General features: G+C 44.9%; 1 protein-coding gene across 1 annotated transcript in view; it reads right to left on the minus strand.

Annotated features, from left to right (window-relative positions):
* Positions 1–19062, minus strand: part of CRTAP (cartilage associated protein) — a 332976-nt gene extending 313914 nt beyond the window's left edge. The window contains exon 1 of the mRNA XM_069613133.1: positions 18203–19062. Within this exon, the coding sequence (XP_069469234.1) occupies positions 18203–18835 (633 nt within the window). The 5' untranslated portion in view covers positions 18836–19062. The remainder of the gene's footprint in view (positions 1–18202) is intronic.
* Between the last annotated feature and the right edge of the window lie 615 nt (positions 19063–19677).

Consider the following 19677-nt stretch of genomic DNA (forward strand, 5'->3'; position numbering starts at 1 on the left):
AAACCCGAAAAATGCTTGTTTCACGTTACTTCTGTTCACTACCTAGGATTCATCCTTAGCCCAGAAGTAATTGCTATGGACCCTTCAAAAGGTAAAGGCCATACTGGCATGGCCCACTCCCACGTCCATGAAACAAGTTCAATCCTTTCTGGGGCTTGCCAACTTCTACCGGAAGTTCATTTCTACCTTTTCCAAGATCGTTCAGCCGATCGTTGCCCTCTTGAAGAAATACACCCCCTTTATCTGGTCTACATCGCAAGATAAGGCATTCTAACGTTTAAAGACAGAGTTCACGCAAGCCCCCATCTGGGCCCAACCCAACATAAATCGGCCATTCCTAGTGGAAATGGATGCCTCTAACTACGCCATAGGAGCGGTCTTGAAGCAGGAACTTGAGGATAAACTGGAACACCCCATTGCTTACCTCTCACAAACCCTGACTCCCAGTGAGACACATTACTCAGTCCTGGAAAAGGAACCGTTAGCCATCCGTCAAGCCTTCACTGAATGGCGACATCTACTTCTGGGTGCTAGATATCCAGTTCAGGTCCGCACAGACCATCGGAATCTACAAATTCTTCTAGTCGTTGGAGTGCAGGAACAGTCGTCAGGTGCGTTGGGCCTACTTCTTTGCCCAGTACCAATTCCAAATCACTCATGTTCCCGGATCACAAAACCGGATTGCTGATGCCTTTTCTCGACGTCCTGACTATGTAACTACTGAAGACAGGGCTTATCCTAAGATGTTTCCCCACACGATCTTTGTAGCTCAAGCAGTCAACCTCCTGGAAGAAATTCGAGTGCAAACCCAATCCTCTGACCTCTGGAAGGATATTTCAAGGAAGAATCCATTGAACCTAAGTGTTAAGGAAGGATATTTATTCAAGGACAATGCACTGGTCATTCCTACACAGAAATTACAACAAAGAATAATAAACCTCTGTCATGATACCCTTCACTCCGGACATCGTGGCATAACCAACACCCTCTGTCTCATACAAAGACAGTTTTGGTGGCCTGAAATGAAGACCAACGTACAGCAGTACATCAAAGCTTGTACTATCTACAGTCAAAATAAACATGATAACAAGAGACTGGCGGGTCTTCTACTGCAACCTACACTGCCAACAAGGCCATGGGAATTCATTGCTACAGACTTCATTGTGGAATTACCACCTTCCCGAGGATACACGACCATCATGGTTACCATAGACTTGTTCACTCATATGGCTCATTTTACACCCCTGTGTAAGCTACCATCCTCGTCCGAGCTTGCTGGAATCTTCCTGGAACACATATTCCGTTTACATGGACTTCCTTCCAAGATCATTTCTGATCGAGGACCTCAATACGTCTCTCAGTTCTGGAAACATCTCTGTCGCATTTTGGGAATCCAACGCGCCCTCTCATCTGGTTATCATCCCCAAACCAACGGGGCCACAGAACGTGTTAATCAGACCCTGGAGCAGTATCTTCGATGTTTCGCCACCAAAGTTCAGGATGACTGGTCGCTCCTGATACCCGTGGCTGAATTTGCCTACAACAATTTCGATCATTCAGCACTTAAGACCAGTCCCTTTTATTGTAGCCAAGGTTTCCATCCATCGGTTCTACCCTCTGTTCTCCCTCATCCTACACCAGTACCTACTGTCGACTCCTGGATAGAAACCCTTATCAACGTACACCAGGAGGCCAAAGAAAACTTAGAGAGGGCCAGAACAAAGAATAAGAGGTATGCGGATTCTAAAAGAAGACCAGGTCCTTCTTATGCAATTGGTGATCAAGTCTGGTTGTCCTCGAAATTACTACCCCGACATCTACGGCCAAACAAGTTGGCCCCTCGGTACTATGGTCCATTTCCCATCAAGGAAATTATCAATCCAGTTTCATACCGGATCAGACTACCAGACTCCTGGAAGAAAATTCACCCAGTATTTCACACATCCTTATTAAAACCCTAAACCCAATCATCCCGGAAATCCTGCCGACCTCCTCCTCTGCTGGTCGACAACCAATTGGAATATGAAGTATCCCGAATATGTGACTCCAGGTATAAACGGGGTCAGCTTCAATACCTGGTTGAATGGAAAGGATATCCTCCTAGTGAAAGAACCTGGGGACCACTTTCTAATCTCAAGGCCCCTCGACTGCTCAGAAGATTTCACCTTATACACCCGGAGGAACGGGTCTTCGGAGGAGGCATGCTGTCATGAACTACAGAACACGCCCTTTTGGACTTCCTGGTCCTTGTCTCAATGGGGCTTACACTCCCTTGTACTCCCAACATGGCCGTCCACTGTGAAACACCTTCCTCGCTCTACACCTTAGACGAAGCGTGTTCTATTAATAGACCACGCCTCCCGCGGCTCAGCGCGCCTCAATGCTATTGCGAAGTAGCAACCAGATGTGTGCTCTGTAGCTCGTGGTATTGTTTTCCTTGCTTCTTTCCAGCCAACCCCATTCCTAGTCCCTTTCCTTCCTTTCTTGATTCCTGGACTCGTGTGCTAGTAGCGCACTCTGTAAATTTCCCGGATTCCTGGATGTTTGCATCCCGGAACTTTGAACGCACGCTGGAGTCGGAAGAGACTCGTGCAGCCTTATTCAAGACTCGATTCGTCCGCAAGAAGGCATCGATCAAGAAATCCAGCAAGGATCGAACTCAGGTGAGAAGGGGGGGGGGACTCCTTGACACATACTGAGAGCCAGAATGGAAGGGATTTTCCCTAACCAGGCAGTGACAGCGTCAGCCTGGAATCGAAGGAAGAAGGCAGCTGGTCGAAATGTATAGACAACATCCCCGAAGGGCTAGAGACTTGACGGCAAGCTACCAGAGGCAGAGCGAGGGGAAGTCGACTCAAGCACGTGCACGTTAGGCCGGTCAGGCAACAAAGAGAATTGGAGGGACTAGAAGTCGGAGCGCAAGACAGCAGATCACTGGGAGACAGTACGCAGTGGCATCAGCACCGTACCAAGAGGAAGGGGAACTATCCCCAATCTGTGATGCAAGCGGCATTACAACGAGACAACCAGGACCAAAGGGCCAGAGGGAGCTCAGTTTCACCGCCAGGAGCCTAACAGCTCCAAAAGCCAAGAAGGGGAAAGCCGCCCGACAGCAGGGTAGAGCAAGGCAAGTACCTGTGGTTTGAGAGAGATATGGGAGCCAGAAGAGTGGAATGAAAGTAGCCGAGAGTCTGGTTATGCTCAGAGTATCAATGGTTTTGGCAGGAGAGTTAAGCTGTCTATCCGAGTTGGAGGCTCGCTACTTAAAAAGCGCAAGGTCTACCATAAGCAAATACACCAAGTACCTCACGGTATAGACCGTTTTTGTTTAAGCAAGAAACTTTGAAACAATTAAGAGAAGCCCTGGCAGGCAAGCATACAAGGCAATTGAAGTCTTAAAGATTCCTGGCAGGAGAGTATACCAGAGGATCTGAATGGAATCATAAGAGAAATCCCGATCGGAGAGTATACCAGGTGGATTAGATTGAATGGAGATTCCTGGCAGGGGAATACACCAGGCAATCTACAGAGTTAAAGGAAACCTTACAGAAAGACTGTTGCAAAACATGTGATTTAAACAAGAACTTTGAGAGTCCAGTGAAGAAACAAAAAGGAACTATTCATTAAAGTGGAATTTTACCATCCTATTAAAGAAACCAGGGAAAGGGAACCACCCCTGGGATCCAAGGGTCTTGATCGTGGAAAATATTTCTGCTGGGAGTCATTAGTATATTTTTGGTTTTGAACACTTTTTGCCAACACCAAGAAAAAGACATTTCCTTGCACCCTTTGTTGTTTGTTTGCGTGGGCGGGTCAGGATAGGATGTTCTGGACACAAGGAGGGCTTTTCAGGTACTGACTTCCTGACCTAGACTGATTCTTAGTTTAGATTTTTAGGTAGGGAAATTCCTCTTAGAATAGGGCCAGTTAGGTAGTTTCCCAATCTATTTTTGTTTCAATAAATGTCTTTACTTGAGAATATAAATACCTTGTGTCCGACTATAATTTCTGACTACTCGTACTAGCTTGTTGCAATGCAAGTCTTGAAAGATGTTAGTTTCCTCGAATGATTATTTTATTGTAATTATGGTTTATAAATCTGCCTTCTCCGGGTCCATAATTGTAACAACATATATTAGGAGTGTGGCTGTGAGTGTGAGACAGTCTGGGAAGTCCACTCTCTTCAACCAGTCTTTGGATTCAAGTCTTTGGTTACTACTGCTGGAGGAGGAGCACTAAACTACTTAACCTCCTTCATACCGCGGAGCAGGCCGCGGAGTGTGGCTGTGAGTGTGAGACAGTCTGGGCAGTCCGGGCCGACGGGCTGTGATACTCCACAGAACTTCCCTGAACAGCAAAACATCAAAACGAACCAGGAGAGGGAAGATATAATCAAATCGCAATATTTGAAAATCTCAGTTGTGACACAATCCCCTAGTGCCTCCGATCGGATCACAAGAAAACATGTGGTCAAAAACTGTTCCAACTTAAACCTCACGAGCGCAGGTGGAGACTGTCGGCTTCCTGCCTTTGACCCACCTGCGTTCCGATTAAACTGTAAAGAAAAAGACTAACACGCTGACGACGGAAGCCGGCCTCACACAGTTAGTATATACCCTATCGGATGTAATAGAATCTATGTGACAATATATTATTGCGTGGAAAACTCGCACTACGCAGACGGAGACTGCGGGCTATCAGCCTTTGATCTATCAGCATTTAGAACGTTCCCATTGGACCCAATAGACTTTACACGGTAACACATTAGTGTGCGAAGCACTAGCAAAACGCGGGCGGAGACTGCGGGCTATCAGCCTTTGATCTACCAGCGTTTAGAACATTCCCACTGGACCCAATAGACTTTACACGTTAACACATTGCTGCGCGAAGAACCAGCACAACGCGGGTGGAGACTGCGGGCTTCGAGCCTTTGATCTACCAGCGTACAGAGTGTTCCACGACGGGCGTACTGGATTGACACACTGACGCCAGCAGCTGGCGATTCAGTGAAAACCGTAAACCCCTGAACCTTGCTTGCCCCGTGAACAATCCATGAAAGTACGACATCATAACTAAAGAAAAGAAAACGTACCCTCTCTACCCGCGTGCTCTGAGATCCGAAGAGCTCGAGCGAGGCTGGAAAGCCGCTCCGGGGCTTTGAACGGCTGATCCTGCGTGGAGCATCGGCCTTTCGGGAGGCCATTGTTGTTGAAGGTGGAACCGAAGAGAGCAGGGAGCCCTGTGTGTGACGTGGGCCCCACTGCCTGGAGCGAAGCCAAGGCGTGACGCCGAACATTCCTGCCCTCCATTGAAGTCCCCACAGACACTAACAAGCAGGAGGGAATGACACGCACCACAAAGCGCAAGAGAAACACAGATAACCCTGCCGCAGACGAGACTCTGGAAAAAAACTATGGAGACTCCTGAGACAAACTTAACAAGTACAAAAGCACACAAAAACAAAATACAAATGAGTCTGCAGGTGCGAATATCCTAATTGATGGAATCACAATAAAAGAAAGTTAATCAATCGACAAATATTTTGGATGCATCCACTCCATGTAATGGAGACACAGTAAAAGAAAGCGAAATATGGCCAACAACAATACAGGATTTACACACTCCTCGCCACAACCATTTATCTACAGAAATTGAACAGAAGTCACATATGCTGAGCACTCCTAAACAGGAGGGGAAAAAACCAGTATGGGAAGCAAAGAAGAGAATAAAAACTACTGGTGACATACGTACAACATTTAAAGAGGCACAGCCCCAAGGTTCAGGAAACAGAAGACCATGCAAGAGAAAAATTTGGCAATGAATAAACACCAAGAAAGCAGTGAAACAGAAGAACAAACTGCATCTGATCGAGATGGTAACAATGAAGAACATACGAAAACAAGAAACGCAGTCACAACAACGCCAAACAAATTGCCGAACAAATGCACTGCAGATGAAAAAAGGCCGAGAGCGCTCACACCAAAAACTGAAGATAAGGTTCCGACCGAACCTTCCAAATAATAATTCCGGAAGGAAAGTGCCCTTCATGGACAAAGACGATAAAAAAAGCAGATAAAGCACAACAAGATGTGCCACCAAAAGAGCGAAAAGACCCAACCCAGCAAGAAAAGGCAACAAAAGCTCAAAGGAAATGGCAAGCTCTTTATGAGAGTCGGAGACATTCACAACAACCTGCAAAAAGAAAGAACAAGCAGACAAACAAAAGCAGCGAGACTGTCTCTAGACATAACAGAAACTGAAAACTTCATGAGAAATCACGAAAAAAGAAGAGAGGTATTTGGGAACATACACCCCCCTGCACAAAAAGATGCAAGAGATACTCTGACCCCAGACCTTCGGTCAGGAAAAGAGCAAATGCAGAATGAACGAAACAATAAAAGCAGCGACAGAAAGCAGCACCACATGCATGCGGACCACAAAGAAAAGCCGTTCCAAGAAGAAGAGACCTCACACAAATGCAGATGCGAATCTTCACACAGTCAGGAGATCGCATCCATACCAACGCCAATGCTAGATTTACAAAATATGTTAGTAACAACTACATCACAATCACTGATCCCTTATATGAAACTACAAGAAGCTCTAACAGAGACGATAAAAGGCCAAGCGATTCTACTCGCATTAATAAATTTCAAAGCAAAGCTTTCTAGAATCATGTATGAATAAAATACAAGAACGATTGGAGACGGAAGCACAAGCTAGCCACATGTGGCAAACAAGATTATTTGATATTGCACGTAGCGATACGGCCGAAAAAACAGATCTGACACATGCCTGGATCACAATGATGACATCAAATAATAAATAAAAACCAATACTGGAAGAACCATCAAACCACAAAAGCCGAAAGGAGCCAATGCAACCGCAGAGATTAGAGAACAAAAGTGAAACAAAGACGAAAGGAAGGAAGGAAGAAATGTGTGTCACATTGATGAAGTGGACCTGATTGATCTGGGAGAAGAAATCCCTGCTGCTACAAAGGCAGATAAACCAGCGATGAGAGAAAAAGAGGATAGCAGTAGCACAAAGGACAGCAATAAAACAAATGTGAAAGTAAAAGTCCCAGAAACGTATGGGATTTTCACAAAAGGAAATAAGACACCAGTAACTAAAGAACCCAACAAAAAGGGAATAACCCCCAGAAATAAAAGACAAAGAGGATCACGCGCCTTTCTAAGAAATTTATCAATCCCAACAAAGGTGACCCATCAAAATTAGATTTTTAAAAAAATTGTTACCCAACCGAAAATCACCACAGCAGGCGAAATTCGATATTACTAAACCAAAACCGAATACAAAGACACCAGACTGCTACATCGAAGAGGGAACAACAGAAGAGGTGATGGATCTCTCAATATACATGGAAGACATGGCTGACCAATCAGAAGAAGCGCAAATAGAAATAACTGAAGAATCCATGATCATACTGGATCAATACGGGGAAGACAATACCCAAGAAAGCTCAAGGATGGAGCTGACATTTGACGAGATATCCAAAGTGGACTAGGAAGATGACCTAGCACTAAGACCTGATGAAAATGAAAGTCCATGCGAGCACAAAACTCGAACGATGAGACATCGCCATTAGAGAGCCAGGTAAAAAATAAGGATCTGAATAATGCAACCAAGGGAGCGCTGGATAATACAATAAAATTACCATTTTTTGTCCTCCTGCAAAACATGCAACAAAAAAAAAAAACTAATAATAAAACTACAAAGAATAGTAACGAAAAACGATAACTTGACAATGAATCGCATAAATGTGCTGCGATTGATACAGGCTGTTCCAAATATGAAAGAAATAACAAAACATACACATACAGTTTTGTGAGGAGTCAATAATGGATTGAATTCTCAACGGAAAAAGCGTTCGTCAGAATGATGGACAACAAACTGATACTTCAACAGCTAGGATTTGAAATAACTACGCCTGAAGAAACAACAAACACAGAAATGAAGAAACGGATGACGACGCCGAAGAGGAGGCAATTTAATCACAAAGAAAGTGCGAACAATAATGCCGCCGATCAGCAGAACAAGTCACCCGAGTATAACAAAACGAGAGGAACAAGCGAGAATGATGGAAACTGAGACAAACAATATCAAAATCGGCATGAAATATACATGAAGTATGGAATATGGAGACAACTGGATGACACAACCCCAGAAGATCAAGAAACACACAAGCAAAGAAGATAACAACCAAATAAAGAGAAGACTTCCACCACTATGCTGTGTTCATGGAACATCAGGGGACATAGACACTTATTTGGTACAACAGACCAGATACTTCGAACTTCCGACATAATCTGCATACAGGAATCATGGTTAACAGAACAACCAATGTGTGATGGGTATACTGTGATGATGAACCCTGCGACCCAAAGGAATATGGTCGCCCTTCCGCAGGTCTACTAACTATGATTAAAAACGGGCAAAACATTGACATGATAGAATCTGAAAATTTGAACCCATGGACACAAATAACGATAATCAAATGCAAAAGTGAAAGTCCAGAGACAGCGGGGTCAATCAAGAACACCAGGAAAGAACAAACATGGGGTTTAATGAACGTGTATTGGGACCCAATAGGTATTACAGAAGAGAAGTTCATAGACACCGTATTCTCAGCTTTGGACCGAGCAAAAGAAAAATACAAAGAGATAGAGTTCATAATATGCAGCGATTTAAATATCCATATATTTGACAATAAAGGCAAGGAAATCGATGAATGTAACCTACAGCCCTGTGCTAAAAGTTGGAACAAGGAAATAGCAAATAGAAACATGAAAAGGTCAGACAGCTATGACATAACTACAGGTCGGTTGATGGAAACCTGGGCAAGACGGAATTCAACAGCCACAATTGATTTCATCTACATGACGAAAGGCATTGATGACGAACTTTGCTACATCCAAAACATCAAATCCGCAAACAGTGACCATTACATAATGGTAAGGGCATGGAACAAAAAAAATGATAGGAAAACTGCCAAATAGAATGAAAAAAATTAAAAAAAATTAAAAAAAGAAATCGCCACTAGATGACGCATAAAAAATAAAAATCTAATGAATGGTTACTCCACCCATTCAAGTGTCAGAATAGAACAAATCAGGAGCAAATAACACAAAACCATCCTCATGCCTATAACTTGAAATTAATAACAAACAAAAAAGGAACAGAGGTTAAAGATAAAATTGATAACAAAACAAAACCTGAGCGATAAATTTAAACAAATTAAATTGGCAAAACAATAACACAAAAACTGGATGAGGAATAACAGAAATTCAATCATGCAAGAAGATGCAGAGAAAATGCTGCAAACCCTGAAGAACAGAAACACAAGACAACTATGGTCTTTACTACATGGACAAGCTCATGTACAAGATGCAATGATCACTGATGTACCGGAGGCGAGCAGGCGAGCAGGAAGACATACTTCACAGAGCTCTATGGGAGATGCCAACCTTCAAAAGAAAACACACAGACAGTGAAGAACACAACATGGCAATGGGAACCTGAAGATGTAGATAAAGCAATACGGTCCCTAAATATCTCCACAGCGCCTTGGCCTGATGACCCGTCAAACATGATACTTAAAATCCAGAGGCCTGGGGATCAATATGCGATAGCATATTTAAGTTAATACAAAAGACAAAGATGATTCCAACTACATGGCGGCAAGCCACTATAATACCAATATTCAAGCATGTCTCAACAGACTATCGACCCCTGGCACTACTGGACCCTTTAGGGAAGATTTTTGCTAAACTCCTACTAGAGAACTTGAACACCTGGGCAACAAAAGAAAAGAAATTTGCAATCAGACAAACAGGGTTCGTGAAAACAATAGAAACCAACGTTAACCTGTTTATTAGACTCATGGACCTGTCCGAGTAACATAATTGAACCTAGGAAACTTTTGTATGAAAATACCACTATAAGAATAAGAAAGTCCAAGGACGGAACACTTACGGAACAAATCAAGACATGGAATGGCCTGAAACAAGGCTGCCCGTCAGCTGCCACCCTTTTCCATTCATCTACGGCAGACCTTGAAGCAAATATATACACGCCGCTAATGAATCCGCCGAAAATAAAAAATACAACAATACCATGCATCATGTATCATGTATGCTGACAATATCGTAATACTGCCGAAAACACCCAGAGGATTACAGATGGCGCTACAAAAATTAGAAGAATACATGTCGACCAACCAGCTAGAAATAAACACTCAGAAAACAAAAAATTATGCCACTAATGAAACAAACTAAAAAGAAAGGATCGTCGATCTCCTTCCACATTGGAAAGGAAAAAGTGGCGCAAGTGACGAAGATAAAATATTTAGGGGTATGGTTATCACAATCTCCAACAGAGAAGGAATGGTCTCAACATCATAAAGACAAAGCTCTATCATTTGTGCACCAGGCCAAAACACTCCACTGGAAATATGAAAAATTCTACATGACCCCCGTTATCACATTCTACAAACAAAAAGTAACGGCAATTCTAACTTAGGAAGCTGAGGCAATGATAAATATCGATAATTCCATCTGGTCACAACTTGAGGGAAGTTTCTGGAGGAAAGTATTAAATCTACCTACAACGCTTTCTATACCTCGCATCCGAGCAGAACTTGCCCAATTGTTGGAGTTCATTGTGCAGTGGAAACAATTCGATCTTTATCGGAAAATCATGAGTGAATCATATGCCCCACCACTTGAAATACTAAGAAACCAAAAAGCTGGTAACAACAAACAAGGTCTGGAACTTTGGAAAAGATTGATCGAAGCAAAAAGAGATGAGCAAGGCATCTCCCGGGCGATGGTGTTAGAAAGACCACAAAAAGCAAAGAAGAGTGTCAAAGTGAATGATGGATACACACGAATAAGATCAAAGCTAAGTATTGACATGATATACCATGCATACTAGATATCTGATCCATCAATCAACTGCCAATGTACCTGAAGAACTTTCCTTCATCTAAGATAAGGGACATGTTTATGAGACTACGGTTAAACATTTTACCAACACGAGAAATAATGGCAGCAAGGAAACAAATTCCCGGATCCAAAAAGTATTGCCGATTTTGCAAAGACAGAGCAGCAATTGAGAGTCTCCACCACTTCATCATGATATGTCCTGCACTAGCCGAAAAAAGACAACTATCCAGTGGATGGTTTATGAAGAATCAAACACCATTATCACCCGAAGATTGATGGGCAACATTGGTTGCAGGAAATAAGAAAAAAACGACATTTGCTCCGATATCCTTCTGAAATAACAATGGAGAACAGGCAAATTGGATAAGGAACGCCATGGATAATGAAGCAAAAAAGAAGCAAAGGAAAGCAACAGCAGAGAAAGACAAATACGAGAGACTATTGTTAAAAGGAGATCAAGTAGAAAGAGTTTTGTAAAATATGTTAATAAGAGAGGTTTGAATTGTAAACCAAAACATTTTAATATATTATATATATATATGTGGAGTATGGCTTTCGAAATAATTGTTTCTTCATCCTCATACATGTCAATCAAGGCACTGCAATGAGGATCTGGACGTTGACGGTTGTAGGTTGGTGAGCGTTTGGGAGGTGCAGATTTTCCTTAGAATCAATATGTAGGCAAAGAAGGTGACATTCTTTCTGAGAGAAGAGGACCAGAGAGGAGAACTTAAGTGCTCAAGATGCTGCCTCCTGGTGCTAGAAATGAAGGTCCATAGGGAGTAACCCAACCAAAACCCCAGACCGGAGTCTTCCACCCAGGGCCTACTCCCTGTAGTCTGTGGTGAGGGTGCCACACATATTCCTGACCGCACACCAGAAAGCCATAGACAGGACAACTTGTACTGAATGTGAAAGATTCCCAAGAGACAAAGATTCTCTTGTAAGGGAATCAGAGCTTTTGGCAGGTTTTGTCTGCAAATGTCTGAGGGGCTGACAAAGAACAGCATAGGTACCAACTAGGAAGCCCCTCTGTCACCCCAAGCACAATACACGCAGCACCCACGCACGAAACTACATAAATCTGCTTCTAATAGGACAGTAGCCCCTGTAATTCAGGCAACTCTGCAATGAATTTCAGACGCTCCTAATGAGGGTTACAGGTGGCTTTTTACCTTAAAAAAACAAAAAAAAGAGGACTCCTGATCTCCCAAACAATATCACAGTTACTTCCAAGATGTTCTATGTGTGTGCTTTTCAGTACCCCGAAAATGTAGGTCCCAATCACTCTCCCATGAGCAAATGGTGATTTCTCAAATGAGAGAAAAGCTATACAAAGATACGCCAGATATAGCTTACTTGCTCTGGGTCTGCACAGAGGTATAATAATCTCAACATAAGCATCGAAATAATTTGTGCATTCCTGCGTGTATTGGCCTCGAAAAGGAGTATGAATCAATGTTTAAAGGCTAGCCACAATGTTGTGAAAGATTACATATTTGAAAGTCTCAGCGATTGTGACATTGCAATTTTGGTCAAGTTGGACTTTCCATCAATCAATTAATAGGAAGGTCTCAGACCTGGGTCCGGATGATAATAAATTGGACCCGTTGACTGGCGGGGATGGAAAAAGGCCAGTTCTAAGCAGTCCCTAGCCGATGGACCCTGGCTACTTTGGGTGGTTTGGCAGGGGCTACGGCCTGTGGGTCACATACCCGGAATGTGGTAAAATGCCATTGTGGGGGGAGAAAACGGCCACCAGGGGGCACAGAGATGTGCCAACTTCTGTGCGTCGCTCCGTCCCCGCTGGGTGGAAAAGGAACTTGAGCCCCCACACAACGGATCTGGTGCTTCCAATGCACCCCACAATACCTGCGGCACAATGGAGTGAGATACAGCGCCAAGACCCTGTGTCGATGTGATACTTGCACCGTCCCCCAGCTCTGAATGGAAACTGCAACAGCCCGAAGCGTATGAGGTGAGCCAGGCCCGGGGCAGAACAAAAGATGGAGCACAGGGAAACGGCCCACGGGGGGTGGCCACAGCAGATCACCTGTGTCCCCAAGGAGCGGGTCTCACAGTCACCAGGTGCGTAAGGGGAAAGAAAGCTGGGACGGACAAGGACAACGCCTAGAGGCATCCGTCCACGGTGGGATTGCAACCGCCAAACTCCTCATGGGGCCAAACGAAACGGCGAACCCCCGGAGTGTGCTGACAATCACACTAATTCGCTCAGCCACAGCTGACTGGCTCTGAGCGGGCTGCACAGACAGCCTTGGACAGTAATCCCAAACACCCACAGGCACTCAGACACGTCTTGGTGGAGGGGCCCCCCGCCGCTCCCTCCCCCAGGCCATGGGAGTCAGGCGGAACAAGCCAACTCAGGGACATAGAGGCCAGGAGAGAAGCTGCAATGCTCCAGGAGGGTGCGCAGGATCTAGTGTCTCGGGGGACACCCCACGGGGAGGCCAGAGTGCGCCTACCTAAAGCATTGGACCTGGTCAGAGAAGAAGGGCTGAGACAGCCGCAGCATTGGAGTGACTGATCCCAACCCAACCAACATAACGCACTACCTCAGGGAAAAACCAGCAGAGGCTTGACGAGCTACACTACAGAGCACTGCCCATCCCTGAAGAAGAATATTAGCAACCCCAAAAATAGCAGGAGAGGGAGAACCCCGCACCTCCACCACGAGTGATGCCCAACAACTGATTATGAAAGAAAAAATTTTGGCACGAGGTTACAAACAAGAGGAACTTGACTCAGCGTCAGCTAGGGTGAGCATCCTGGCACGTGAAACCCTAATATCTACTCAAAACCCCAAGAACAAGAGAGAACTGAAGACACCTGTATTTGTATCCAAATTTTCGATACAGAGCAGCAAAATCAAAAAAAAACAATAGTAAACACTGGGGGATCCTGAAAAATGATACCAGGGTTCAAAGTTTATTCAGTGAACTACCGGTGTTTGCTTATCAGCGCAGCAGGAACTCAAGAGATGAATTGGTGCAGACAAGACCACATCTCAAGGCACCTTTAACTCAACGCACTGGAACGTTTCCATGTCTTCACTGCATTAATTGTAACTCAATAATCAAGGGGAATGCCATTAACCATCCAGAACAGAGAAAAAGATTCTGCTCAAAACTTATGGAACTTGTGACAGCACCAATGTCATCTATGGCATTAAATGCCCATGTGGGAAATTCTATGTGGGCCAATCCACAAGAATGGCCAAAACTAGATGGAACGAGCACCGTTCTTGCACCCGGAATGCTATCATCAACTCGGCTGTAGCACGCCACTGGGTTGAGAATGGACACAACCTGACTCAGATAAGGTTTGTTATTTTAGAAGTGCTTGCAAGAAACAGTCCGCATGAGGACCCGAACCAGCGGTTGCACCGCAGAGAGACCTTCTGGATTGATAGACTTGGGTGTTTGACTCCCAATGGAATCAACAAAGAGATTAATTACCACTGTTTCTTATCATTTATACTGCTTTGTCTAATAGGTTTTCAACTTTCAAGATTACCTTGTGCATGCCATCCTGTATACCAAATGACTGTGGACCTTTAAGCCATTCTGTTGTTTTTCCTGGACATTGCGTCTAGGACCCAAGGTGCCGCCTTCAGACGTCACCTTATACAACAGTGGTCTTAAATATGATAATGTGAAAACTCAATTCAAGCAATACTGATCACGTGTATTTGATACTGTTGCATATTTTGAATTTTGGACCTGGTTCTTTACTGCCCATTATGTCACCATTTGCATGACATTTTCTTCTCCATGATGTGACTTACATTATCCACAACTGAGTATTTCTTCCGTTTCCATTCTTCCACTTTCTCTATTTTTCTCCTTTTTACACTCCATTATTTCCCATATATATTTATTAGATCAGGTAAATGTCTGAATCTTCATCACATTAGCTTAATGGCGCCATAGCAGCCTTGCAATTGTGACCGCGCGCCCATCTGGGCGGCTTGGCGGTCACGTGGTAATAAATGTAAGCGTTGCCTCGGCAACACTTCGATGCGAAAGCCTCAGTCGAACGCGAGACAGCAAGAGGAGAACTCCTGTCCCCTGCGTTGCACACGGTAAGTGCGATTAACGTTGCAACTCTCTCCTTTTTTAATTACGGACTTCACCGGCTCTCATACTCGTATGCTTTTTGGTTGCAGCCAATCTTCTGACGGCTGGATTTCTGCGCTGACTCACGTCAGGCAGCTGCTGATATTTACATGTTTTACATGCACCACGACACACTCCATGTATTCAAGTTCACATACCCAGGTAAAATGCTTTCTGCATTCATGTTACTATTCTCCATGGATATTGTACAGAGCCTTATTGTTCTCTTTTTCTCTATTTTTTTCTACCCTATTCACGTGCGACTTCGACTGAATGGTATGTAATTGATATTATAACATGTGTTCTTTTACACTATTGTGTGATGGTTTGTGTACCATGATGAACTGTCTTCTTTATTATTGTTGAATTTATATACCCATACACATGATCTGTAGACCTGCCCTGATGAAGGAAATTGAATTCCGAAATGCATTGGCAATGTGTTGGTCTGTTTGAAAAAGCGAATGTGGCGATTTCTTCCTCACTAAGAAAGCATTAGTGATCTCTCATAATTATATGAGACTTATTTTTTTGATATAATTTTTGTGGATAAAACCATTTTGAAAACAATCGAATCCTAATATTGCTGTTATTTCTTCAATCAAAAGATAATAATTTTTTGTTTACTTCGAAGTATATATATTTTTGCAAATCACAAGGTACCCAGTGAAAAGGAGAGTCTCCAGCAGCCCGATGGCTGACATGCTACAAACCTTGGGGATAGGCTCCTTGAATGCTAGTGTGTCAACTCTCCGACGAAGAAATCTCTTCTGGTTCGGGAATTCTCACAGGCTAAGTTAGACCTGCTCTGCCTACAGGAAACACACTGGGTGAGGGGGCCGGAGCCAACTCTCCGGAAGGGCGGGATGGGGAGTCCATCGAGCCTCATTCGCGTCCAAAAGGAGAGGGGTGGTAATTGTCATGTCCAATACACTGGGGCTCAAGACGGAAGCAACATTAAGGTACCCGCAGGGACGCTACCTGTTCATCAGAGGGAATATCCAGGGAACCCCACTTACACTGGGAGTGGCCCCATAGGAACATACCGAATAAGCTACTAGACCACCGTAGCCTGGGAGTGTTGTGGTTCCTTTGGAGGGAGGGGTGAGGGACGCGGGACACACGGAGAACCTGTCCACATGGCCTTCCCAATGTCATCAGTTTGGGGTCCAGACATAAGATTCCGCAAAGGCTTCTGCAATGCACAAGCATGGTCCGAGAGAGTATTGGAAAGGGTAGGACAGCTGTTCAGGGATGAGGAGTTCCTAGACTATGGCACAGTGGCATAGGTACTAGGTACCGACAAGATCACCATATTTGAATACCTACGTCTGAAGGTAATCTTGACCGACCCTAGATGGGGGAAAAAGTTAAGAAGTCCTGCTAACACCATTTGAGAAAGTACTAGATACCTCAAAAATGAGGAGAGGAATTGTGTCCAGGCTTTATACGGTTCTGAACATAAGCAACAAAACGATCAGGCATGGTTTAAAAAAAAATACTGGAACAAACTAGCTGGTGAGGAACTCTCAGAAGAGGCTTGAGGGGGGATAAATAAAATAGATTTTCACTGGAACCTCTTTACAGTAGCCATGGAACACAACTTTAAAGTATTACAAGGGTGGCATAGAGAGTTCTTGAAGATTTCCCAAATGTTTGCAGGGTCATCCCTGGTATGGCTTGGTGGGCTCGAGAGAACACATGTGGTGGAAATGTACCCACATCCAACAGTACGTATTGGGGTGGATGTCTGAGATCATTGATGAAGCCCTCCCTGTCCACCCCCTCCAGATGTTGCTAGGTCTCCCTCCCAGGGACTCTGTCACTTACAGATATCCAAGAATGTGGGCAACAATGCTAAGGGCGGGCAGGGTGGCACATGTCCAGAAACAGAGTGGTGCGACAGTGCCACAAAAGCGATTGGATGCAGAAACTAAGATATTTTAATGGACAAACTGACAGCTATGGTGAATGACACGACATTTAAAAGCATAAGTGGTTATAAATATTGGACGAAATGATAGGTTTGCACCTTATGTGGAAGTTAGATTTTTGGAAGGCTGTGTACCTTGCTCCGCAGTGGTAGCTCCTGCTCACTGGTTAATGCTGGATACCCAAGGGCTGCTTTGCAATGTAACAGTATTTATCATACATATTATAGAATTGGAACCCCAAAATAAACAACAGTGTGTGTGTACCAAGCCTTATAAAATATAGATGAAGCAAAATTAAAGCGTATAGTTAATACAAACTTACCACTACCCCGATCTGTATTTCTTAAAGAATTTGTGACATTGTAGTTCTTTTTTACCCAAACAGTGTTAATTCACACAGACATTAATACATCGACATTCCTACTCGGCAGCATCCCGTGGAATGCGTCCTGTCACAGATCTAGGTTTATTTTATCGGACAAGCAGCTCCAGTGTTACATATAAACAGAGCTATTATTACTTCTTGCATCCTTGGAAAACCCCAGTGCTGATGACAGCACGGGCCGGTAGATCCTGGGACGTGGCAGCGCCTTAGCATCCCTACAATGAGGCCTGAAAGCAGCAGGGGGGAGGGACTGCAGAGCTCCTCCCCAGCCCACCGCCTTGCACACGTTCCATCTTAAAGGAAGGGCAAGCCCCCTGCAGCAGCTACCGATTTGAACACCAATGCTGATACTCATTTAATGGATGTCATTTTCTCATCCCACCCTCTAAAAATGTTAACACTTTCCACGTCTAAATCTAAAAAGGTGAGCATAGTAAATTCAATAAAGGAAGGGATCGGGGAATCAAGCTTTGGTTGTCTCTATCATAACTCTAGTGATCACTTTACTGCACAAACAAAAGCGTGCCGACATGCATGAATGTGATGAAGGTGTGATCCTGTGCCTCGCTTTGGCTAAAAACTGTACTAAACCCGTACAGTTGAAGTGCCTTTCGTGGTGTCGCCCACTACCACATTCCAGTCTTGGCGAACTCTGCTAGCACACGCCCAGGGAGGGGTGAACGTGGAATCTGGAAGAAGCGGAGGGTGTGAGATGGGCTTCACTAGGACGGTGCCTAGATAAGATAGAGAGATATAAGGGAGAGATGCGCGTCTTCTCACCTTGAAATACGCAAACTGCAGGAACTTGTAGGGCTCTCGCTCCAGGAACTCGTCCAGCGTCTGGCGGCTGGGCTGCGACTGCCTGAAGACGGGCAGCCCCTGCTTGCAGCGCTTCAGGCACTGCGCCCGCTGCAGAAGGTCCCCGAACACTCGCAGCTCAGGGAAACCGGCGAACCGGTCGCCGGCCTCCTGGGGCGCTTCTGTGGGCTCAGTCTCCGGGGTCTTCTTGGGTTGCTCAGGTCCGCCTGGCCCCTCCGGCTCCTGCGGCCCCGGTCCCTCAGCCTCCCGTGGTACCACCGCAGCCTCGGCCTCCCGGGACACCGTGACGGGGTGCCCCTCCGGGTCCTCCAACCGGGCCGTGCTGCAGTTTAGGTTGCAGAAGGCCTCGCTGTCCCGCAGCAGCCGGTGCAGCCGCAGGCTCACCTCCAGGTAATTGACGCTTTCCTGCCAGTTCTCGTTCGTGTACTGGTCCAGGCCGTATTTGTAGGCCGAGTCGAGCGGCATGAGCTCGTCCCGCGGGAAGCTCCTGAAGCTGTAGCGCTCGTACTGCGCCCCCACCCCGGCCAGCAGTAAGAGGAGGGCCAGGCCGGGCGGCGGCGCCGTCAGTCTTTGACGGAGGGGCATTTTCAACATTTCAGAGACTGACGGTGGGGCGAAGCCCGTGTACCACGTACACAAATACAGGATCAAAGTGGGAGGCCACCGAAAGTTTTCCTCAGCTCCTGTCAGGGGTCTCCGTGGCTGCGGCGGGAGGAGTGTGAGATCCAGCCCCCAGTCCCGTGCAAGCCGATAGGATCAAATCTCGGAGGGGAGGGGAGAGGGGCCGGTGGAATGTCATCGGCACAGCCCCCAAACCCAATAGTACACTCTTGCGCTTAGTCTTATATGAAAGGAAACTTAGTCGTTCTCTAGCACCGCAGTCCCGCTCCACTTACTATGGTTGCATATTAGTAGTAGGAAAAATGATTAAGCGCAACAATACTGGGAAACCAGTTTCAAGGCGCTACACATTGTTATGTTATTGTGACTTGCACTGTGCACTGCTGTCATTTCTCATGGTCTCCAGGCGCTCTGGCGAATCTAAAAATGAAGGGAGTTGGGTGGTTAGTTGGTATGGTTCAGGGGGAGAAGTGAAAAAAAGCTGTGATGTGCTGTTGGTAGCTTGGTGTTTTTAGTGAATTGGCGTGTTTTAATGTTTTATCACTAATACAATTTTGGTGTCAGACATTTGGTCGACTGAAAACTGGTCGAAAGACATTTGGTCGACGCAATTTGGTCGAAAACCAAATGGTCGATTTTTTTTTTAATTTATATATATATTTTTCTGGTTTTCGTTTTTTAAAAAAAAAGGTTTTTTTGGAAAAAAAAGTGGGTTGGGGGCCTTTCCCCAAAAAAAGGGGGGTGAAAATAAAATAATAAAAAAATTCGACCATTTGGTTTTCGACCAAATTGGTTCGACCATTTGTCCAGTCGAC

The sequence above is a fragment of the Ambystoma mexicanum genome, chromosome 5p (assembly GCF_040938575.1).
Source record: "Ambystoma mexicanum isolate Mex_15411 chromosome 5p, UKY_AmexF1_1, whole genome shotgun sequence".
NCBI lineage: Eukaryota > Metazoa > Chordata > Amphibia > Caudata > Ambystomatidae > Ambystoma > Ambystoma mexicanum.